The following is a 25,186-nucleotide window of genomic DNA, read 5'->3' as shown; positions in this document are numbered from 1 at the left end:
ATTAATGGTTTCTACTCGAGACAATCTAGAAGAGATGCTAAAAACAGTAGAAACATTCTCTAATGATATTAATATGCACTTTGAACTACACAAGTGCCGCGTTTTAAATATAGTCAGAGGAAAGATACAGCCTGGTGGATTCGATATGCAAAATGGCCAGAACATCGAGGCCATGGGTGAAAACGATATATACAAATATCTTGGAGTAAAGCAGGCGCGGAAAATTGACCATAAGCAAATGAAAATTGAGATAACTACTGAGTTTATACGAAGGATAAAACAGCTGCTTCGTTCACAGCTTAACAGTAACAATTTGTTTAAGGCACTAAACACCTACGCTTGTTCCGCGCTTAGCTATTCATTTGGTATTGTTAAGTGGACAAAAACAGATATAGAAAATCTTCAGCGAAAAGAACGAACACACCTCACAAAGGCACAAAAACACCATCCTAAAAGTGCAGTAGAAAGAACGACATTACCACGGAATCTAGGAGGAAGAGGACTTATGGATATAGGTGAGCAATTAGATAAACAAATTGCTAATTTAAGATCTTATTTTCAGATGCAAGCTGAGACATCTACTCTACATCGCGCTATTTGCGCAGATGATAATGACAGTAAAAATAAAAGGCCCAGGTTAGAAGAGCCTCAGCAGAGTCAGCAGCCTCATACAGGTATATGTAGACATTAGGCCTACTTCTACTTCTAATATTAATAGGACTTGGCGGGGCGGAACGCTGCCGCGTTCCTCAATAGGCTTACCGGACAAAACTAATGCGGCTCCGCCTGTTATCATAGACATTAGAATTGACTGTAGTTCTGGGCCCACGCAGCCAAGAACAAATTTTCCTAGGCGGGTCATTAGTGGAAATTCTAGATCTTTTAAAAGCATTTGGTACGATAAATTTGCTTGGCTGGAGTACTCTATCACCAAAGATGCAGTGTTTTGTTTTTATTGTAGACATTTTTTAGTACAAAAAAGTCATGACGTCCTTATCAACACAGGGTATAATGATTGGAAAAATATTGGCAAAATGTGTGATAAACACGAGACGTCAAATTCTCACAAAATGTGCATTTCAAAGTATAAAGGTTGGATTGATTCTAAAAAAACTGGTGCTGTTACTACCAAAATCAATGATCAAATCACAAAAGAAATTGAAAAAAATCGAGAGTGCTTGAAGTCTATCGTCAGAAGTGCATTATTTTGTGCCAGACAAAATATTGCTTTAAGGGGACACCGAGAACTGAAAGCACGATTGCCCCAGATTGAGCAGAAAGGAACCCCTGATAGCAGTGATGATTCTGAACAAGAAGAGTCTGGAGAAGAAGATAATACCGAAAACAGAGAATTAGAAGAAGAATCTGAAAGTTTGCCTCTTGAGACCAATTCTGGAAATTTTAAGGAACTTATTAATTTACTGTGTCTTGAAAATGAAAAATTAGACCACGATATGAAAAACATGCCTAAGAATGCTAAATACACATCAAAAGACATTCAAGCTGATATTCTGACTGCAGCTTCTAATATAATAGTAAGAAATATTGTAGAAGAAATTAAAAATGGAAGCAAAGTCTATAGTTTGATCATTGATGAGGCTCGTGATGAAGGCCATAAAGAACAAATGAGCATTTGCTGCCGATACGTTTTAGAATCAGGGAGAAGAGAACGATTTCTTGGTTTTGTACAATTGATTAAGCTGGACGCATTAGCTCTGGCAAACAAAATACAACATTTTTTAAACCACATCGGGCTTAATATTCAGCTCTGTGTCAGCCAGTCATACGACGGAGCATCCGTTATGTCTGGAAAATTTTCCGGTGTACAGGCATTAGTGAGGGAAATCACGGGAAACCCCTGCCCATATGTGCACTGTCATGCTCACAGGCTCAACCTAGTTCTTGTCGATGTAAGTAAACGTGTACAGTCCGTTGGTGATACTATCGGCCTGTTAGAAGCAATATATGCTTTCCAGTCTGCTTCAACTTTACGCAATGAATTGTTCTCATTTGAAGTAAAAACTAAAAGTGGGACCAAGAAGTTGAAAGTTCCCCAGCATAGCGACACAAGATGGGTCTCAAAGTACAAAGGAGTTAACTTTTTCAAAACCCAGTTTAGCTCAATTGTAGTGGCACTGCAACAATGTGCTCAAAATAAAGCTAAGCCAAGAGAAGCTGCAGAAGCTAAAGGCCTCCTCACCCAATTTCGTTCTTTTGATGTAATTTATTTTCTTGTTTGCTTAGACGAAATTTTATGTTACCTAAACATACTTTCCAAGCAACTACAGTCATCAAACATTGACATTGGGAAAAGCTTAAGACTTATTAAAGCAACAATAGAAAGTCTATGTAAGATGCGAACAGATGACAAGTTTGAAGAGTTATACAAAAAAGCTCAAGACATTTTTCAAGTTCAAGGAAGTGTGAGTGACTTTAGTGTGGAAAACAGACCTATAAGAAAGCAGACGCCATCCAGCAGTCTATCTGACTTTTTAGTTTTTGAAACTACCGGAAAAGGGAAATCAACGTGCAATGATGAAAGTGTTTCTAAAAAAACTCAATTTAAAGCAGAACTCTTTAGCATAGTTGATAATATTTCAGAAGAAATGGAAAAGAGATTCTCAGAAAATTCAAGTCTTCTAGCTTGCATATCATCATGTAATCCAAACTCACAAAATTTTCTGGATCCAAAAGAATTGTGTTCCTTTGCTAAATTTTGGGGAAAAGATGAAGAGTTTTGCATTCCACTAAAAGCACAGTGTGACTTAGGCAAATCTATGTTTTCCAAATGTAAAAGTACAGAAGATCTGTATAAAGAGCTTTTTTCCTTCGGTTCATTCAATGAGTTGAGATATATAGGGTCCGTTGTTCTAGTGATGCCTGTAAGTTCGGCGACAGCTGAAAGAAGTTTCTCATCGATGAGACGAATTAAAAACTGCTTAAGATCTACAATGATGGGGCAAAGGCTTCACAGTTTGGGAGTGATTTCAATAGAACGAGAACTTAGCTACAATCTCCTATGTCACCCTGAAATTGTTGTAGACGAATTCGCCGCTCAAAAAGGGAGAAGACTAAAGTTCCTTTTAAAATGAACTCCATCAGTTACATTTTTCTGTTCAATAGAAGGTTCAATTAAACAATTCATTAAACATTTTAAAATAATATGTACAACTCTTTTTCGAACACTGTAAGAATAACTAACTTGTGTAATACATTTTGTGTGATTTGCCTCGTCAATTTGATTTTGTCGTTTTTATTTCCCAATACTAATTAGGCTAAATACATTATATATACATAGTGCACTTACCCTACCAGAGTTCTGTATCAGGTACCGGTAAGTTTATTAAATTTATAACATAAGACTAGACTATAGAGGTAGGCCTACATTAAGTTTCTTGGAAAATATATATTAGTATAATTGTTACCTCCAGCTAGGCATTAACTCACTTAACAAGTTGTTTGGAAAATTAAGTCAGAGAGAGCCTAAAAACTCACAATTTCGTTTGTCATTTCCAAAAAAATTTCTTTCTACCCCCCAGACCCCCCGGTAGCTTGCCTACCCAAAAATAAAATCCTGGAGCCGCCCCTGGTTGGAGTACAGCTTATTCTTATATTATAACGGCATTATTAGGAAGGTTTTAAACTTCTAATTATAACAAGTTTAATTGGTCATATAGAACTTTAAACTTTATACAGTAAAACAACACAAGTTAAAATTGTCGTAATTTAATACTAAAAGTAACGCATTTTTACAAGCTTATAATTTATATCAATGGTCGTTTTTCACGCTAGGATATTCTGATTCATTATTTTCTGAATGCGATGTATTTACATACCGTCGCTTTGAAATCAAACCTGCATAAATGCACCGACAAACACCGACATTTTTCACCAGAGCAAGTTTTTACAATTGATTTTTTATCGCCTACTACCGTTTATTTTACACTAGAGCTACCATTTGCATGGACAGAATTATAAAAAGTTTTGCTTGTTGAAGTATTGGTCACAAATAATCAAGTTGACTAAATCCAGAGAAATATGTTCATATGTCACTATGGCTTTAAAATATGATTATTGTTTGCATTTAAGCTACAGTAATAACAGCATAAGGAACCTATTAATAGGTCTGGATCCCGCGTATGAAAAAAAAGTTGATTAATAGCAAGCTGAAAATTTGTTAATAGCTTAAGGGTGTCTAGTCAGATAAACTTTGATATATGAGAACACTGCAACAGGGGCAGTTTTAATTGTGGAACAGGTTAAAAATTTGGAACGGTCAGACCACGAAAACGGCACATTTATTTTGTCCGACAGAATAGACTTAAACTCTCCGAACATGCAAAAATCAGACTGCTATTTATCACCTGTCATAATTCCTGTCATTTGACATAATCTACATGTTCCAACTCATTAAAACGCCCATTTGGTGATAAATAGCAGTCTGATGTTTGCATGAGAGTTTAATTTCTGTTCGGAGAGTTTAAGTCTGTTCTGTCGGACAAAATACATGAGCCATTTTTGTGGTCTGACCGTTCCAAATTTTTAACCTGTTCCACAATTAAAGCTGCCCTTGTTCCAATGTTCCAATATATCGAAGTTTGTCCGACTAGACACCCTTAAGCTATTAACAAATTTTCAGCTTCCTATTAATCAACTTTTTTTTTACACGCGGGATCCAGACCTATAAAGGTAAGTACAAAAATTTAAAATGACGGTATAATTAAGAAATTTATTGCTTCCCCAATTTTTTTAAACATCATCTTGAATTCCTTTAAGTTATAATAATTTATTATTTTTTCGATTATTTTTAGATTATTTTTTGATAATCATCAATACACGAGCGGGATACCCTCAAAAAAGCGCTTAGTTTTCGAGATACTGACCACGGAGGGGTGAATGGACCACGGTTCAATACCTCGGAGGTTTAGAACTAAAAAAACTTATTTAAGAATTTGATCAAAAAATTAATTTGAACACTCAAAGTCTGGTATAACTATTATTTCTCTTTTCGATTAGAAACAAAATTTTTAACTGTCGGTTTATGACACTGTCAGTGAAATAATAATAAAGCGGGTTATAAGACTTAAGGGCGTTTCATTCATCCCCATCGTTCCGGTAAATGAAGTTTTCGACCACAAAATATCGAGCGATCCCACAAATCATGAAAAATAATATCGAATCAGTTATAAATCCGGTGAAAATCAGAACATTAATCGGCAAGAGGCGATAGAAGCAGCAGGTTCTTTGCTGCATAGGGCTGGGCGGCGCATCCAGACGAATATACATCGACGCCGACGCAACAACTAGAAGGCGCCTCGACCCACAAAGCTGCGGACTAACATCATAGTGCGGTGAACTGAATAACAGAAGAGACGCGATTGCATGCTGCCCGAAGTTATCTCACATTTACGCGGTTCGTGTTGAGAGAGTTCTTGCTCTAACTCACAGATCACGGAAAACGAAAATAAACCGAGGCGCATTGACCTATCTCACCCGATGCATTTTTACGATTTATTTATTTCAGACAAGTAAACGAAAAGTTTTGCAAAGTTTTCTCGTGTGTTGGTGACTGGAACTTTATTTAAAAATGGTGTGCTTCGAGAAAGGTTTATTCGCAAGATGATGAGGAATGGCCAGTTTTTGTTTGTTAGTGTTTACTGTGGCGCTAGCCCTAGCGGCTCCGGACTGGACGGATTGCCCGTCGCCGTGTCGGTGCACTTGGAGTAACGGAAAAAAGACGGCATTATGCAAAAAAGCGGGCTTTACCGGTATACCTGGCACTTTGGACGAAGGCATGCAAGTGCTCGATCTCTCGGGTAATTTTTTGTCGAAACTGCCCAAAGCAGCGTTCAGATCCGTAGGCCTAATAAATCTACAGCGAGTATATCTCTCACGTGCCGGTTTAACGGAAATCCACCGTGACGCATTCGTAGATCTGATCATTCTAGTAGAAATCGATTTATCTGATAACGAAATATATTCCCTGCACCCGGAAACATTTCACGGAAACGAGAGACTGCGGATACTTTACCTCAACGGTAATCCTCTTAAAGAACTCGTTCGAGCTCAGTTCCCTACGTTACCTCATCTTAGAACTTTGGAGTTGGAAAATTGCCATTTAAAAGTTATAAACAGAGAAACATTTATCCATTTAACCGCTTTAGAGACTCTTAATTTAAAGTATAATCTTCTTCAGAATCTGTCGGAAACAACCTTCATGAACTTTGCTCAGTTGAAGACTTTAGCTTTAGACGGTAATCCGTGGCGATGTGATTGTGATTTGCGCGGATTCAGAGACTGGTTTCTAGCGAGTAAACTGCATTCTGTTCCTCTAATTTGCTCAGAACCGAAATTATTGGGTGGTAAACTATGGGACGAAATTCCATCCGAAGAATTCGCATGTGTACCGCAAGTGTTCGCGTACCCACAACAACAGGTGCAAGCAGAAGCAGGAGGAAATGTAACTTTTGGTTGTCATGTTCGCGGAGATCCAGAACCTCAAGTTTTGTGGCTATACGAAGGCCACCCCATTAATCATACGTGGTTAGTTGTAGAAGCAGAAGAAGGACTGTTAGATAAGTGGGCCAATATCAGCATTTATAACGTTAGTGATGCCGACGTCGGTCGGTATACGTGTGTTGCCAAAAACATTCTTGACTCAACTTCCGTTAACGTCAGTTTAGTGCTTCCGGAAGTTGTCACTGCTACTACACTTAGTAAATCAGACACGAAAATGGTGTGGTGGAGTATAGTGATAGTGAGCATCGCAGTGGGATTTTCTGGTGTGATAACAGTGATAGCGGTTTGTTGTGTTAGGAACAGAGGTCAGAGAAGGAACATTAAAGCCAGTGTCAGCTTCACAGACCAAGAAAAGAAGCTACTGGACGTTAGTATTGCTACCACGACTGATAGAGGAACCGGTAGTTGCGAAGCATTAGGACCGGACCTAGACATAATGGAACCTCCGGTGCATATTACAATAGAGAGGGAGCCCCCTTTACCACCGCTGGCAGTATATCCTCCACCGCCAGAGTTTTCAACTAATACGCTGCCAGCGGGGGCATACGGGAACATCTTCATCTCAGTGTCAGTAAGTCGAGATCCTTCAGTTGATGTTTCTAGGTGTCCTGATCTACTGGACTTACCCCACAGGCCTAAACAAGTCTACCATGGCATGGCAACGTTGCCGCGACGGCCGTACGCCATTCCACAGTACGACAACATGGGTCCCAGGGTGACTGCAGGCGGAAGTTCCACACTGTCTCTTCCTGATGCCTCTGCTGGTGTAGCTGTTACCCCCGTAGTGACGGAATTACTCCCTCCCCCGCCGCCCCCTTGCGTTCAGCTCACCCCAGAGTTTGTCTCTCTCTAACCTCCCTGTGGTTAATCTTCAATTAGTGCCTTTGCTCACATCAATATATTAATTTATATCTCTACATTTATCAGCAGGATTTTGTCAATAAGGTAAACATAATATTTCCTATTAGTTTGGTAAATGTGAAAACGTTATTCAATAATTTTGATTGTGTATATTACGTATATATTCCAAATTGTTGTTCGTAATATAATAGATATTGAATTTAAATTTTTATTATAAAATTTTAACTGAAACGACGTGTATTTCCAAAATTAGCTTTTTTCATCAACCATATCTACACATTTAGAAAAAAATAATATACATACTAAAATATATTTTTTGGGTTGTTTATTTCTTAATAATAACATTTAATTCACGACGAATTGTTTAATGGATAAAAATTAAGGCATATGTAATTTAATATGTTAACAATTATTATAAAAAACAAGGGGTGCCCGATCTAATCATGTTTTGATTATAATTAATTCATAAATAAAAAAGACTTTTTTTTATAAATTAAAAAAATTGGCCCGGACAGATATTATTTTAGATTTTTTGGGTCATTCTAAACAAAAAAGTCTTGTATAATTCTTCTCTTAATTTGATCGCTTTCGACTTATAAACAATTTAAAATTGAAAAAAGAACGAAAGATGACGATTTTCAAGATTCAAAAACATAAGTAAAAAATATCATGTTTGAAATCATGACTTACCTACATAAATTCAAGACCAAACCTTACTCTATCGGTTCTTGATAAGTATTTTTTACTTATTTTATTTTAAAACATTGTTTTTTAGTTGTATTGTCAAGCCCGATCGCCTCTCTTCCCATAAGTAACCTTCCTCATTAACAATTGAAAAAATTATATTTTAGAATAAAACCTGGCAAAAATTCTTATCAGGACCTGATAGAAGAAGGTTTGAACTTGAATTTAGGTACTTGATGATTACAAAAATAATATTTTTTACTTGTGTTTTTGACTCTTGAACATCGTTATCTTGCGTTATTTTTCAGTTTTAAATTGTTTATAACTCGAAATCGATCAACTTAAGAGAAAAAGTACAAAAAACATTTTTTTTAAAAGGAATGATAAAAAATCTGAAATTATATCTGCCCGGATCCGCGTCGAAATTTTTTTTTTAATTTTTAAAAAAGTCATCTTTTAATTATTAATTAATTATATTCAGAACAAAATTAGATCGGGTACCGCTTGTTTTTTTTATAATTCTTAAGGGGAAAGGAACAAAATGCAAAATTTTGACTCCTGTCAAAATTATCAATGTATTTTAAATGCAATCGTTTTTTTTTCGAATCCTGAGAAAACTAATAAGTATATTTGCAAAATTTAAACGCAGAATGAAAGATTACTTTCTTACCGAGGGCCGAAAGTCCCTTATAATGAATAAAAAGTTTCTTTTGAATGAGATATTTGAAATTAAAAATCACACTACATTCTCTCTTAGCTTTTCACCCCTGTAACTTATTAAAACAAACATTATAGAAGTTTTCAGGGACTTTCGGCCCTCGGTAATTACGTAATCTTTTATTCTGCGTTTAAATTTTTCAAAAATACTTATTAGTTTTCTCAGGATTCTAAAAAAATGAATCCGATTTAAATAGCATTGAAGCCGAAAGTTCGTAACCATCCCCTTAATACTAAATTACATATTATCCAAGAAATTTTATCCATTAAACAGATCGGTGCAGATCGACCTTATATCGGATCCTCTACTATTATTACAAGTCATCTTCACATTGTTTTTCTAAAGCTACCACTTTAGAAAATAATTATTTGTTTTTTAATAGTAATCAAGCAAAAAAAAAACAAATTAACAAATGAGTTTTACCGGATTACTTTTCTCCGCTTTCTTCTACCTGTTTCAATGATTAATTATTATCAATCGCTTCCAGTCATGCTCTACATATTTTTCTTTTTTCTGTTTCTACAAGCTCTTTAAATTTATCCGTGTTCCTTGCTAATGTAGAATAAATATTTACTAAAATGGGTGCCAAAAAAATCGGTTTTATATTTATTGTTTTGAAAAACCTTTTTTTTTAATTATTTGATAATGTCTACCAGTTTATTGACTTACGTAACTCTTATTTCTTTTCTGCTTGCGGTTAGTCTTTCTTCAATTAAGCAATTATGTAGAGATATCCGCCGATAAAAAATCTTCTTTTTAGTAGTTTTCTGAGAGTAGCTCTTCATAGTAATCTTCCCACTCTTCTTATGATACGTATTGTATTTTGACTTTTTGGTTGGTATTTTTTATTGCAATAAATCTATTAGCTGATGGCTGTTAAAATAAACAGGCTTTCACTCGTATCAAACAAATGAACGGTTTTGCTTTTCTTTCTTCTATTATTTTATATATTTCCTTCATTCCAGCTCCTTATTCTTAAGTATATACCATTTTCTATTCTCAGCATTTATACAGGGTGTTTGGTAAAGAATGGACCATAGCTTAACTTTAGATTCCTGAGCTTAAAATAGGTCGATTTAAGCTAACTTACCTTAGTACTAACGTTGAAAATAACCGAAATACAGGGTGTCAAAGCTAAACTTTTATTTTATTTATCCTTGAATATTTCCTAACAGGCATGGGATAATAACACGAAATTTGGTAAGCTGGGGTTTTTTGGGACAAGAAAACTAAATTCTCCACCAAAAATGATGTATTATCCAGATGGCGCCACATACGCCTTTCAGCGCTCATTGAATAGGTTTAATTATTTTTACTACTCACTCTACATACTTTTTAAATCAAAACTTTTATTCTCTTAATATTTTTACTTAAAAAAGGTGTACTACATTTATCTCGCTAAACTCACCCGTTTTCGAGATAAACGCATTTTAAATCTGCGAGGCAACATCATTTTTTGCATATCATTGTAGTTACACCCGAAAAATAACTTAAAACCATAAAAATCTCCAAAAATGTATCGCAAATTTCTACAAATGGGATTTGCGATGCAATGACATAAATATGAGAACTGGTACAATTATTATGGTTTCAAGTTTATTTTTCGGGCGTAACTACAATGATATTACGCAAAAATTAGGTTGTATTACAGATTTAAAATGCGTGTATCTCGAAAACAGTTGAGTTTAGCGAGATGGATGTAGTACACCTTTTTTAAGTAAAAATATTAAGAGAATTAAAGTTTTGACTCGAAAAGTATATAGAGTGAAGAGTGAAGGATAAAAATATTGAATTTATTAAATGAGCGCTGAAAGACGTATGTGGCGTCCTATAGGTAATACATTATTTTTGGTAGCGAATTTAGATTTCTCATCCCAAAAAACCCTTGCTTACCAAATTTCGTGTTGTTATCCCATGCCTTTTAGGAAATATTCAAGAATAAATAAAATAAAAGTTTAACTTTGACACCCTCTATTTCGGTTATTATCAACTTTCGTACTAAGCTAAGTTAGCTTAAATTGACCTATTTTAAGCTCAAGAATCTATATATAAGCTATGGCCCATTCTTTACCAAACACCATGTTTAATAATAGTTTACATTTTTCATGCCATCAAATGATAAAAATATTTGTTTCATATCAACAGTGATATCCTATCAAATATGTCGTTAGGAATTGTAACCTTGTAATAACATAAATTTATTTATATAAGTTTATTAGATAGGATGACAGTTTCAAAATATATTTTTTAAATGAACAAAATATTTTTTGTTGGAACTAAACATTCCAAATTTAGCTTAAAACAAAACAACTTAGCACGATAAGAAAGTAGGTACTACTGAATTTTTAACTTAGAAGTTGTATTTCGAAAATGACTTTTCTGATTTGTTAACCGAACCGTTAAATAAATAATTTGTTTTATAATTTGTGGATTACTCTCACAAGGTATTATTTGATAAAAATGATACTCTCCAAGGACATAATAATTGTATTTCTGATTAGACTGAAACAAATAAAAGTACAGTTGAGTCCGCGAGTCTTTACCCGTGTGTCATCACTTAAAGCATACGAAATAAGTCGGAAATCTATTTCACGCAACAACAACTGACAGAAAGTGGCTACTGTTCCGATTACGGGTTTTATTATAAAATTTGACGTTATCAAATATATAGAATGTCAAATGTAAGTTTTGCTTCAAAATTTTTGCGCAGAATTACAGCTACATTTGAAGTAGCTTAATAAATTCTTTTATTATTATTGATTAATAAATAAATAAACAATTATTAAAAAAGTCCAATAACATATTTTATTTTTGTTATTTTATTCACTTTGACGGAAATCTAAACACAGTCATTTCTTTACTGTGCGAATGACGTTAGCTTTGTATGTTTTAAATATTAATTGCCTAAATATAATTATTTACCTTAAAATTTCAAAGCCCAATATAAAATTAGTTGTGAAAACAACTGTTTGTGTAATATAAAGAAACTTCAAAACGCAAAAATTCGACAAAAACCGCAAAAAGTTCAACTGACTGACAGCCACAAAATAAACAAATCAGAAACGTCAAACAAATTGTGCTTAAAATATGAAAACATACCGAATCGTCTTTTTTTGTACCTATCTCTTTTCAATGCACTGAGTCTAGATGGTTCATAAAAATAACATGTGTTGTTACTTTATAACAAACGGCAGCTGGTTTGTCATGAGTTTCATGCATGGAAGAGAATGATGCTAGATAAAAAGTATGTGTTTTATCTCGCCAGGTATTAATGACGCACGGGTGAAGACTCGCGGACTCAACTGTAGGAATAATATATTTACATAAATAACTATTAGTTTTACCCAAAATATACATATATAGTTCGTCCGCTATAACTTTTCCCATGCGGTACGATTCATTTTCAATCAAATTAAGTCAAAACATAAATTGAAGAGAACGTCGATGTGTATATACATTTTGTATATTGTGTACTATATACTACACACATCGGCGTACGTTTCACTTTCTGTTTTGACGTAATTTGATTGAAAATGAATCGTACCGCATGGAAAAAGTTATAGCGGACGGACTATATTTTAGAAATTATGCAAAAATTCTTAGTCTGGTACCTAATGCCTATCCATTTCGGATTTTGGCGATCATCATGGCAATATGTACTTCGCACATTACTGCTCTGAAAATATTTGTGCTTTTGAAAAGATTTGATGCATACAATGATAGAAAATAAATACAAAGGTTCTTTAAACATCTTACGATACGACTTAAGGTTTAAGCTGTTTTATTTCTATTTGGTTATTACACTTTCTTGCCGTTATTCTGCTAATATCGTCATTTTTTACCTCTCCCACTTTGTTTTCATTCTAATCTTCCTTATAAATTTTATCTCTCTGAAGTTTTGTTTATTACATAGTATAGCTCTTTCTGTCTCTTTACTTTCTTTGTCATCTGAGCTACGTTTAAATCAATTTCTCCGTCAATTGTTATGACAAAATATTCGTCACATAAAATGTTTAGTCTATACAACTTTGATAAAATGCAATAGCCCAAAAAATTATTACTACTAACTATTAGCCACATATCTTTATCATTTATCTGGCTCATTAGGTCTCACGTTTACTGTAGGTAGGTAATTACTTTTTTTTATATTTTAGTTGATTATAAAAGATTTTTATAATTTTTTTCCCAGTGGTGAAGTGTTTGCATTTAATTTTGTGTAGGAATACTATAGCAATATAGATAAGCGCAAATATGGTTCTGACACTATTTTCTTGTGGCATAATTTTCAATTAACAAATACAAGCGCTATAAAGGTGGATCGTTATATGGATGTGAAAATTGGATATTGACTCCTTGAAAAATTTGTAAACAGCATTGACATCTTTGAATGAAAGGTACTGAGATCAATATTGGGCATTATACGAAAACAACAGATGAGCGCAATCAGATACGATTATGTAATATGTAATAATATATTTTATATTAGAAAGAAAATTTTAAGTATACATATATCATTTTATACATATTATGTATACCAAATATTTTAAACAGTTGTGTAAGAGACTTCTACAATTACCCAAAAATTTTACGCTCTTTTATTTTTTTTGAAGTGAACAGTTCTGTAGCGACGTTGTGCATTTTTGGATGGGGAAAACAATAAACTCGCGACAGATTTTTTTATATTATATAGAACTTTTTTTTGGATGGGGAAAACTATTGAACTCGCGACATGGGCCTGGATCCCGCGTACCAAAAAAAGTTTATTAATAGCAAGCTGAAAATTTGTTAATAGCTTAATGGTATTTAGTCGGACAAACTTTGATGTATGGGAAAACTGGATCAGGGGAAGTTTAAATTGTGAAACCTGATTTTAATGTTGGAACTTGTCATCTTGACAAGTTTATGATTGTGAAAAGTAGCAGGTTGTTTCCTTCTTCTTCTTTCTTCTTGTATGTTGGTTTTAAGGCATGTTTCTTCTTCAATATTAGCCTCCTAAATTGTTTAAATTATCGCACCATCTTTCTCTTGGCCTGCCAACACTTCTTCGTCCATGGGCAGGTTGTTTTTAAGTTTATTAAATAGTAAACTTTATATAATATATGAAAAAATGTTTGTCCGACAAATATGTTGGGCACGTTAATAAGCCCGACACGTAGAACGGGCGACTACGAACTCCCCACGCTACCTAGCAAGCAAGCAATTCGATTCAACCCGACCTGTGGGAGATGTCCACCCTATCGAAAAAGTACATTCGGGTGTAACAATTCATTGGGGCGAGGTGTTTTGACCCGAGTACAAACAGGGATCACCCCACCTCGCTCCAATGCCCCAGGCCATCCCTTTACCCCCCATAGCACGCTGATGCGCGATGAGGGCACAACTATCGAAGCCAAATGCTCTTCACAATGGAATTCTGGGTAATAAGATTCCATGTGGTACCCTAATCGAATGCAAAAAAAATTAGGCCCAGCGTGATGCGCTCTATGCCTTTATCCTTTTCCCACGCTACCTAGATTTTAATGGGTTCAGTTTTATAGTAGGATCAAAAGCGACTGCGAACTGCCCCACGCTACCTAGGTACTTAGATAATATTTTTGTGAACATTATAGTTTTTATTTTACTTTATTGTAATCAAAAATAAGCCCAATTCCCAAAGCGTGAGCGAAAATTTTAAATGATTAAATAATGAAACTATAACAATATAATCGAATAAAGTTTATTTATAAATCTACATTAACTTATATACAATAACAAAAACTACAGTTAAACAATAACAATGCTTAATTCTATTGTCTGATTAGTGATTAAAATAAGTAAGAGTGAACACTATATTTTAGATTTTAAAATTTAGCTGCTATGATAATTGCAATCTGACAATGAATGAAGTCTAATTTAGCAATGTTTTGATTAACGTAATATTCATTTAGCCTATTTTCAATAAAATCAACTTTTCTTTTTGCCGTTTTATCAAGTTTTTTTTTTCGAATCTATGTACAGTTCTAATTTTCATATATACTTCTGCTAGTCCTGTCGCCAGGGGGGGTACAACGGCCTCCTTAATTCAGATGGACTTACCCAAGTTTTTTTTATATATTTTGACCCGTAGAATACGAATTTTTTGGGTAACAGTTGATCCGGATGTCGATAAGATTGTTATAGACAAAGAACTTGAGGAATTACATAACAGCGATTTCTCGCAAAACAAAACATATTTTTGTATTTTTTGGGTCATTTTAAGCAAAAAATATTTCTACAAGTTTTTTCGTAGAATGCATAGTTTTCGAGATAACCGCGGTTGAACTTTCAAAAAATCGAAAAATTGCAATTTATAAACCCGAATAACTTTTGATTAAAAAATAAAGTAGCAATTCTGCTTACCGCATTTGAAAGTTTAAGTCAAATTATATCGGTTTTGATTATTTGTATTGCTAAAAATTAATTTTTTTATTGTTAAACTAATCTATAAACACATAGTGTTTCCCGTGCCTAATACATGCGTTTTAACGCATGCTACGTAGAAATTGCCTCGCTTGCACTTGTAGCTACTCTACCTACTCGTTCGATTTTAAATGAGAAATCATAGAAAACCTCACTCACATACTAGGTGTTTATAGCTTAGTTTAACAATAAAATAATAAATTTTTAGCAATGCAAATAATCAAAACCGATATAATTTGACTTAAACTTTCAAATGCGGTAAGCAGAATTGCTACTTTATTTTTTAATCAAAAGTTATTAGGGTTCAAAAATTACAATTTTTCGATTTTTTGAAAGTTCAACCGCGGTTATCTCGAAAACTATGCATTCTACGAAAAAACTTGTAGGAATATTTTTTGCTTAAAATGACCCAAAAAATACAAAAAGATGTTTTGTTTTGCGAGAAATCGCTATTATGTAATTCCTCAAGTTCTTTGTCTATAACAATCTTATCGACATCCGGATCAACTGTTACCCAAAAAATTCGTATTCTGCGGGTCAAAATATATAAAAAAAACTTGGGTAAGTCCATCTGAATTAAGGAGGCCGTTGTACCCCCCCTGGCGACAAGACTATGCTTGAAAATTTAACAAAATGTCTGTAAATTTAAATATGTCAGGATGTGATTTATAAAAACATTCGTTAAATTTCGAGTGAAATGATTCACATGCGTTTGTAGTAAATATAAGAGATTTTTGAATTTGTAAGGTGGAAATGTTGAATCTTCCATTAAATAATTACCAACTAGGTAATCACAAGATTGCAAAACTCTGTCATCTTCTGGAATAATATTAAAAAGTTCATCAGAAAAAAAGTCACCAACATCATTTGGATCTAAATAAGGAATGCCAAAAAACAATTTTAAATATTTTCCAATAACAGTTTGATTTTTATATTCCGAGGACAAACCTGAATTTTGAATTTTTCGGTACCAATTTTGAGTTAAATGAAATTTGCAACAAAAAATAATAATGTCGGGCCACACTAACTTGGCTGCATTTTGAAGTGCTATTTCAAAATCAGAAATTATTCGCTTCGGTTTGAAATTTAAATTCAAATCTGTACATATTGTTATCAATGTATCAAAAGTACTTTTGTACGATTCCTGTGATTTATTTGGTATCAAACAAAATACTAGAGGAACATAAAAACCGTCTTTGTAGCCATGTAGGTATAGTAAACATCTGACAAAAATATTTAGAACAGTATTGAATAGTTCCATCTACATACAAAGAATCTACATTACACAAAAAGTAAAGATTTGTGAAACAACTAAAAATTGCGGAATTATTTTTCGTAGATAATATAGTTATTTTCCTAACTAGTGCGGAAAGTGATACTTTCACGCACGAGACTGCCGTTGACCCGAACGACGCGATAGCGGACCACAGACAAAACCGGACACTATACCGTAATACTTGCAACTGAAGTGAATAACTGAAAATATTTATATTCTTACTTACTAAACTATAATCAAATTTAGAATTTCCGGTCATTGAGACTTAATCCTCAACTTTCTCGGCGATGGAGCAGCAGGTACTTGGGATTAATGGGTCCAGGTAGTTCGTGGGGGCAGTTAGATAACGCCGCGTAGAACATGTCAAATGTCAGGAATTATATTGGTGATAAATAGCAGTCTGATTTTTGCATGAGAGTTTAATGAAAGTTCTGCCCGACGAAATACATGGTACGTTTTTGTAGTCTGACGTTCGAAACCTGTTCCACAATTAAAACTTCTCCTGTTCCAATGTTCACGTACATCAAAGTTTTCAGCTTACTATTAATAAACTTTTTTTGGTACGCGGGATCCAGGCCTAACAGATTTTTGCGACCGTGTCGCCTCTACGTTTTCTACAGTGTAAGTATTACGTAATTCACAAGTCCAAAAAGCACGTGTGAAAAAGATTGGTATTAATTTATATACAGGGTGTCCAGAAACTCTACCGACAAACGAGGACAGGAGATTCCTCAGAAAATTTCACACCTGTAATTTTGAACCAATCAAAATACGTTATTTTGACAGATCACCATGGCAACGGAGGTATTTTATCGGAAATTTTTTGCTCGTGGGGTACCCAACAGCGAATTATAGTGGAAATTTTTTGACGTTTACAATAACAGAACATTTTTGACAGACTGGTTTTTATTTGTTTACATAATTTAGTTTTGATTCATTTTCTATCACTTGTAGTTACTCAAAACTTATGTAAAATTGAAGAATATACTATTTTCTATCTTGAAATGGTATTCCCATGCAACTACAATGAGTAGAAATTACGAATTTGAAAGCCTAAATAATTGCTGACAAAGCTATGGCGCGCTATTAATCTGTTCATGCAGCTTTGGATTTTCAAATGCAAATTTGGTGTGGAATTTTCTTACCGAATACCACGCGAAGTCAAATTAATATCCGGAAATTTTTTTTTGATCATGAATATTTTTAGAAAATTTCCCTCGTCTGCGACTCGGGAAATTTTCAAAATATTCATGATCTCAAAAAAATTTCCGGAAATAATTTGACCTCTAGTGGTATTACTAGTGATAATTTTAAGACAATTTAACCAAATTTACGTAGTCCGAAAATAGCTAGAGCTCTTTGAAAATGGCGTCTTTTAACTAGATTTTCTTAAATACCTACAGAACAGTTCTAGCTAGAAAAACGAAAATTTGTACACAGATTTATCTTCCAGAGGTTAATCGATTCTATATATTGTGAATTTCTAGTATTAGTCATAGGCGTCCGTTTTCGGTGGGGCAACGGTTATTTTATCGCATGAATTTTTTGTCTTTAACTTTTAAGCATTTTTGATACTGAATTATTAAATTGTGAGGTATTTTAGTACTAAAAGGTACTCTTGCTTTAAGTCGGTAAGATACACCGTTTTCTAGAAAAATCGATTTGAAAATTTGTCGTTTCCTGAATTAAAAAAAAAAAAAATGGAAAAATTAAAATAAAAAAAAAAACGGTGTATTTACCAACTTAAACCAAGAGTAACTTTTAATTCTAGAATACCTCATAATTTAATAATCTAGTGTCGAAAATTCTTAAAAATTAAAGACAAAAAAGTTATGCGATAAAATAACCGTTGGCCTATCCAACACGGACGCATATGACCGGTACTAGAAATTCGCAATTAATGAAATCGATTCATCTCTGGAATAAAAATAAATGTACCAGTTTTCGTTTTTCTAAATAGTTTTTTTTTTATTTTTTTTTATATTCAAAAAACGAAAAATTTTCAAATCGATTTTTCTAGAAAACGGTGTATCATATCGACTTCAAGTAAGAGTACCTTTTAGTTCTATAATACCTTACCTTTTAATAATCCAGACTCAAAACTGCTTTAAAATTAAAAACAAAAAAGTTAATAGATAATATAACTGTTGCCCTACCCAAAACGGACGCCTGTGACCGGTACTAGAAATTTGCAATGGATGGAATCGATTTATCTTAGAAAGATAAATAAGGGTACCAATTTTTCTTTTTCTAAATAGAAGCATTCCAGAGATATTTAAGAAAAAGTAATTACCAGACGCCATTTTGAAATAGCTCTAAGTAGTTCCCTTTGGACTAGGTGAATTGGGTTAAATTGTCTTAAAATTATCTCAGGAATCTCCTGTCTTCGTTTGTCGGTAGAGTTTCTGGACACCCAGTATAATTTCGTTAAGCAAAATGTTTACATATAATTAAAATTTACAAAAAAAATATCAATTTGAATTATCTTAAATTAATAGTTTAAATTTCAACGCCATTTAAGAAGTTTTTTTTTTCATTTCTGTTCGACACTTCGCCGAGTGAATTTTTTTATGCTTCCCATTTTATCAGCTTTCAGTTTTATTAAGCTGCTAAAATACATATTTCAAATTAGTACGCATCAGACAGGTACAGTTTGGCCACAAAAACTAAACTATCGACTTTTTCCATCTCCACATAGTTCCTCGTAAGGTTTTATCCAAGTCGAACAATGCTTATTTCCGGTATTTCCTAATCGTAATCAGACACGCTCGAATAGCGGTGTTAGAGTTTTCAATTTCAGGACAAAAATGATTTGTATGATGCAATAAACGGAGTTTGTAACTTCCTTAGATTATCGGGAAAGCTGTAATCATATTACCTGTTATATCTAGGTAATATAAGTGGGAATCTACTTAAAATATCTAGTTAATACTGAAGTAGAAAGATGGTATTTTCTAATAGTTCATTTATTGCAATATTATGAATTCCGCAAATAGATAAAAAATTGTTTTATACATTTTTTTCCAACTTTTGAAGGAATACGCAAACACTAAAATGTTTGCATTAAACCTGGATAATAGGTTTGTTCTAGCAAACAGTCAAACTAGTCAGAAACCGTCAGCAAACAGTTTAGGGCAGTCAATCAGGGTATTTGGCTCCAAATTCCATCCTACTACATCGATTTACTTGATATTTTCATAGTGAGTAGGGAATAGCTCAAGAAACAAAGTCTACCCTATACCAATGTGCGCTTTTATCTTGGGGGTGGTTCCCACCCCTTCTCGGGGGTGAAAAATGTTTTGGTTAAAATAGCCACGGAAGAGGATAGAGAACCTAATTTTAAGCAAAAACTGTTCTATAATTATTTTTTGAAAACTCAATACTTTTTGAGTTATTCGTGGTTGAAAATTGGCCATTTTCATTGAAAAATGACACCCTTTCGGACGGATTTTTGCGAATACCTAAAACTACGCATCTAACAAAAAAACTATATTAAATATTTCTGTAGGTTATAAAAAAATAAAGAAATTCGTTCCTTCATAAATCGTCTAGTTAAAATACAAAGAGAGATATGGTAAGTAAGAAGAGTTTGTTTTTTTACTGCAGGCTCAAATCGGTGTATTCAACTTGAAATAACAGAGAGACTGTCGATTTTAGGTGTATAATGATACTAAAACTGTTGTGCTTGAAAAGACCTTTAAAATGAGCAATACTAAATAATGTCGATTACATTCAAACTAAGCGAGATATTCTGCAAAAAAGTGGATGACTAATGTATTTTAAGAAGAAATGAGAAGTATATTTAACCCCTCATCCATCAGAATTTAAATACATCGTTTTCCTTCTACGATACTTTTTATTATAGTGTTATTTCTATGTTCAAAAAGTTGAACTGGATAAAAATGAATGGTTTTTGAAAAAAATAAGATCAAATTATAGAGCGCATTTTTAAATTTTCTTAAAAATCTTCTTTTTTCCTCCATGTAACTCGAAAAAGATAAGAGGTACGAAAAAAAGATACCACACAAAAATGTAGGGATTTTTCAGATAAAAATTTCCTTTTTTATTTTTTATTACTGTATCTCTTATCATTTTTAAGTTACATGGACAAAAGGGAAGATTTTTAAGAAAATTTAAGAATGCGCTCAATAATTTGATCTTATTTTTTTTCAAAAACCGTTTATTTTAATCCAGTCCAACTTTTTGAACATAGAAATAACACTCTAATAAAAGGTATTGTAGAAGGAAAACGATGCATTTACATTTTGGTGGATGGGGGTTAAAATTACTTCTCATTTTTTCTTAAAATACATTAGTTTTCAATTTTGTTTGCAGCATATCTCGCTTAGTTTTAATGTAATGGACCTTTAATATTGCTCATTTTAAAGGTCTTTTCAAGCACTACAAAAGGTATTAGTATTTTCTCTGTTATTTCAAGTTGAATACACCAATTTGAGAGTGTACCAAAAAACAAACTACATAATTTCACCTACCATATCTCCTTTTGCATTATAACTAGAAGATTTATGAAGGCAAGTGAGTCTTTTTTTTTATAGCCTATAAAAATGTTTAATATAGTTTTTTAGTTAGTTGCATAGTTTTTAAGGTATTCGCAAAAAACTGTTCGAAAAGGTATTATGTTTCAATGAAAATTACCAATTTTCAACCAGGAATATCTCAAAAAGTAATGAGTTTTTAAAAAAATTACAGAACACTTTTTTTTACAAATTAGGTTCTCTAGCGAATTCAGTGGTAATTTTAACCAAAAAAATTTTCCACCCCTAAGAAGAGGTGGGAACCACCCCAAGATAAAAGCACACATCGCCATAGGGTAGACTTTGAATTAGTAGAGGCTAGGCCCAAAATTGCATTGAAATCCATGCAGTTGGATAAAACTCGGAGGTAATATATCCTATTCTTGCTCCCATTGACTGGCGTAGTTGGTCAGTGAGAGAACATAAAAGAGTTACCAGTGCTATCCCCGCTACTCGCGCTGGTCCACTATTCGCTGATGGTTTCAAACCGTTTGAAACTGATGGTAGAACAAACCTATTGTTTTGTATCATGTCTAAGAAGTATATTCATAACTATTATATTTACAAAATTCTTGTTCTTCTTCTTAGAGACATTATATTATATTTATATAGACATGCCTCTGTCTGTTTTTTCAATGTGCCTCTATTAAGTTGTCGTTCCATCGTTTTCTTGGTCTTCCCACTGATCGTCTTCCTATTGGAGAACCGTATTTCACTGTTTTTACTACTCTATTCGTTGTCATTCGGCTTATGTAGTCATTCCATTCTATTTTTCTGTTTCTTCCAAGTTATTAAAGTTATCCACCTTGCATCTCCGTCGTATATCTGTACTTCAAGCTCTGTCCCATAGAGTCTTACCACACCATAGCTTTTTAGAAGGGTTTTTATCTCGGCTATTTCGAGCAATGACTGATGACTGTTTTGTAAATTCTGCACAATTTCTTTTCGGATATTTTTATTTCTCCATATTGTGTCATTCATGCAACCTGCGGGTCTGTTTGCTCTATTCATTTGATATTCGCCTTCTGTTCGAGCCTTCCGTAGCTAGATAGTGTGATGCCTAGATATTTAAACTCCATCACTTGTTCTATTATCTGACCCGCCAGCTGCAATTTACATCTTAATGGATTTGCTGTTATAACCATGCTTTTGCTTTTTTTGGGGAAATTAATAACATATTAAAAATTCTGGCGGTTATGTTAAATTGGTGCAGAATATGTTGTAAATCATCTTCACATTGATAGATTAATATTGCATCGTCTGCATAGCAGATTTTTTAAATTGTTTTTCTCCCATTTGTTATTCTTTTTTAGTTCTTATCTTTTTTATTATTTCATCTATGATCAGGTTAATCAATAAACGACTCAACGAATCCCCCTGTCTTATCCCATTGCCATCTTCAAGTGGGTTGGTTAGCTCATCTTCTACTTTTACTTTTATTGTAAGATTAATTATTATTATATTAACAACATTGTAAGATTTAAATAATTTATATTTTTGTGGGATCGCTACTCGCTACAGGGAACGCAGACGTTTGGATCCAATTAGCGTATCTTTGTAAACACAATGAAGTCGACTTTACTAAGTAACAAGACATTTACTCACACTTCACATTGCATTATAATCTGATTGCAAAATCAACTGTATTATGCCATTGGCCTTAGTTGTCGAGCTAAATAAAAAACAAAAAAATCTTGAAGGCTCCTTTGAAATATATTTTAAAATAATTTTTAATTGTTCTCTTCAGGCATTATTGTTGTAGTTCGCTTAACGTTTAATTATAATTCTAATTAATAGTGTTCTATTGTTCTTTTTTCAATTTTTCATTCATCGCATTATTAAATTTTTTCGCAAATTATTACCCGAGTATATTTTTGTGCTTCTTTCATGTTAAAATAAAAAGAAAGTACAAACATTTAATAAAGTTTTTCTTTAAGGAATTGACTCTCCTATAATTATAAATTTCATTTGAAAGCATTTTCTTTCGTTTGACCAATATTTTCTACCAAGCTTTCTAAAAACTTGGATATTCTTTAACTAACAATTATTATACCTTCTATATTAGCCATATATTCAAAAATTAAGACTTTTTAAAAATATTTTTTGTATTAAAAAGCTTTTTCTAAGTTGTATAAATTATGTTTTGGATCAGAAAATATTGGTCCGACTATGATACCAAGAAATATATGAGAGAAAATCTGACGAATAGTATAAAAACATAAAATATGTGATGTCGAAATAAATACCTCAAAGAGTATATGGGTGTAGGTTCAGATATGCAATTCATGCAGAAATATAACAAAGATAATTAAGAGAGTATGAAACTAACGAATACGAGAACTAATTTACATACTATTCAGAGAATATATAAGCATAGTCAGAGTGCAAAATAATATAAAAGAAATATATGATGATAAGGTATATAAAATCATTTAAAGTCAGTAATTTTTTTCATCGTCATCAAAGCTGTTAAATGGTAGATCTTGGCATGATCTATTCTATTAGATCGTGGCATTGCCAAGTCAAGTATATACAATACAATATACGCTTAATAATTACTTTGAAGGACCTGATGAAAACTATTTCTCCATTCACTTCTGTTTGGTACTTTTCTTTTTAAGTTCTAGCCCTATCAGGGAACACAAAATTTTACGAAAACCCCCAAAAAAATAAAGGAAGGATGAAAATTTGGGAATAGGTAGTTGAAATTGTCTATTATTATATAAGAAAAAGTTTACAATTCTACATCCCCTCCAGTTTACAAAAATTGGGAAATACGGGGTGAAAAATATTTTCTCGGGGGTGAAAAAATATACGTTCAAAATAAGTCCGAAATTGTATAAAATGACTAATTCTAAGTAACTTTTGTTCTATAGAGTTTTTCATTAAGTTAATACTTTTCGAGTTATTTACGAGTGAATATGTTCATTTTTAACACAAAAAAAAAAATGTTTTTGGACGTTTTTTCGCAGATAACTCAAAAATTAAGTATTTTAGCGAAAAAATATTCTGAGCAAAAATATAGCTTATAAAAAACTGAAAAAAATGGTGTATGGTTCTTCTTCGTTAAATTTTAAATCGAATATATTTCAATTTGAAATAACCCAAAAACGGAGTTCTTTTCAGGGAAAATTCATTACAACTTTTTTTGAAGTGTTTAAAAAAAGGTTTATTTTTGTTTTTTTTTAAAAACTTCCAACATTAAAAGTAACTGAAACTGAGTTATGCTCAAAATATTGCTGGTCTTTTTTATTTTTTGCTAAAAAAATCGCGAAAATCACCCCCTAATTAGCTTCCCAAATAAAATTAATCGTTACTGCTTCACAAGTTATTTTACTTATGCATTGTTTATATTATCTATAAGTTTCATTGGTTCAAAGTGCACATTTAAAAAAAATTGGGTTTAAAATAAAACATTTTTTTTTAATTTTGAAAAAAATGGAATTTTTTTATGGAATTAATTTAAAAATTATTAGTAATACCAAAAATCTCAAAGAGTAATAACATGTTCGTTTTGCTTTTCTGAATATTTTTTATTTTTTGTTTTCTTGTTAAACAAAAATTCGTTATGCTATGGCTGTTCAAAATTTGCCTAAACTCGTGATTACTTACTCGTTCAAACCATTTTAACTACAGCTTTTTCAAAAATAAGCACTTTGAACCGATTAAACTTACAGATCATATAAATAATACATAAGCAAAGTAACTTGTCAAGTGGTAATGATACCATTTATTTGTAATATTTAGGGGGTGATTTTCGCGATTTTTTTACCAAAAAATAAAAGGGACCAACAATATTTTGAGCGTAACTCCCTTACTTTTAATGATTAAATTAAAACCAAAAAACAAAAATAAACCATTTTTTTAACACTTTAAAAAAGTTGAAATGATATTCCCCGAAAAGTGCTCCGTTTTGGGGACATTTCACATTGAAATATTCGATTCGGAATTTGACAAAGAAGAACCTACTTTTCATTAGCTACAACTCTGCTTCTACTGGGTCTACAGACCTCATGCATACAAAATTTTTTTCAATTTTTTGTAAGCTATATTTTTGCTAAGAATATTTTTTTCGATAAAATACTTACTTTTTGAGTTATCTCCGTAAAACCGTCCAAAAATATGTCTTTTTTTTGTTAAAAATGAACATATTCA

At 32.8% G+C, this 25,186-nt stretch overlaps 3 protein-coding genes across 3 annotated transcripts in view; all 3 read left to right on the top strand.

The window, feature by feature from the left end:
• LOC126885081 (serine-protein kinase ATM-like) overlaps positions 1–25,186 on the top strand; it is a 624,001-nt gene that overhangs the window by 512,860 nt on the left and 85,955 nt on the right. The gene's annotated exons all lie outside the window — the stretch shown is intronic.
• LOC126885431 (uncharacterized) lies at positions 1,626–3,092 on the top strand. Its single transcript, XM_050652001.1, has one exon. It carries the CDS (start codon positions 1,626–1,628, stop codon positions 3,090–3,092), a length of 1,467 nt encoding a protein of 488 aa, XP_050507958.1.
• On the top strand, positions 5,299–7,609 carry LOC126885082 (probable oxidoreductase PXDNL). The gene has a single exon (XM_050651505.1). It carries the CDS (start codon positions 5,630–5,632, stop codon positions 7,370–7,372), a length of 1,743 nt encoding a protein of 580 aa, XP_050507462.1. The 5' UTR covers positions 5,299–5,629; the 3' UTR covers positions 7,373–7,609.

Source organism: Diabrotica virgifera, chromosome 5, assembly GCF_917563875.1.
Source record: "Diabrotica virgifera virgifera chromosome 5, PGI_DIABVI_V3a".
Taxonomy (NCBI): domain Eukaryota; kingdom Metazoa; phylum Arthropoda; class Insecta; order Coleoptera; family Chrysomelidae; genus Diabrotica; species Diabrotica virgifera.
This window is presented reverse-complemented; position numbering and strand designations above follow the sequence as displayed.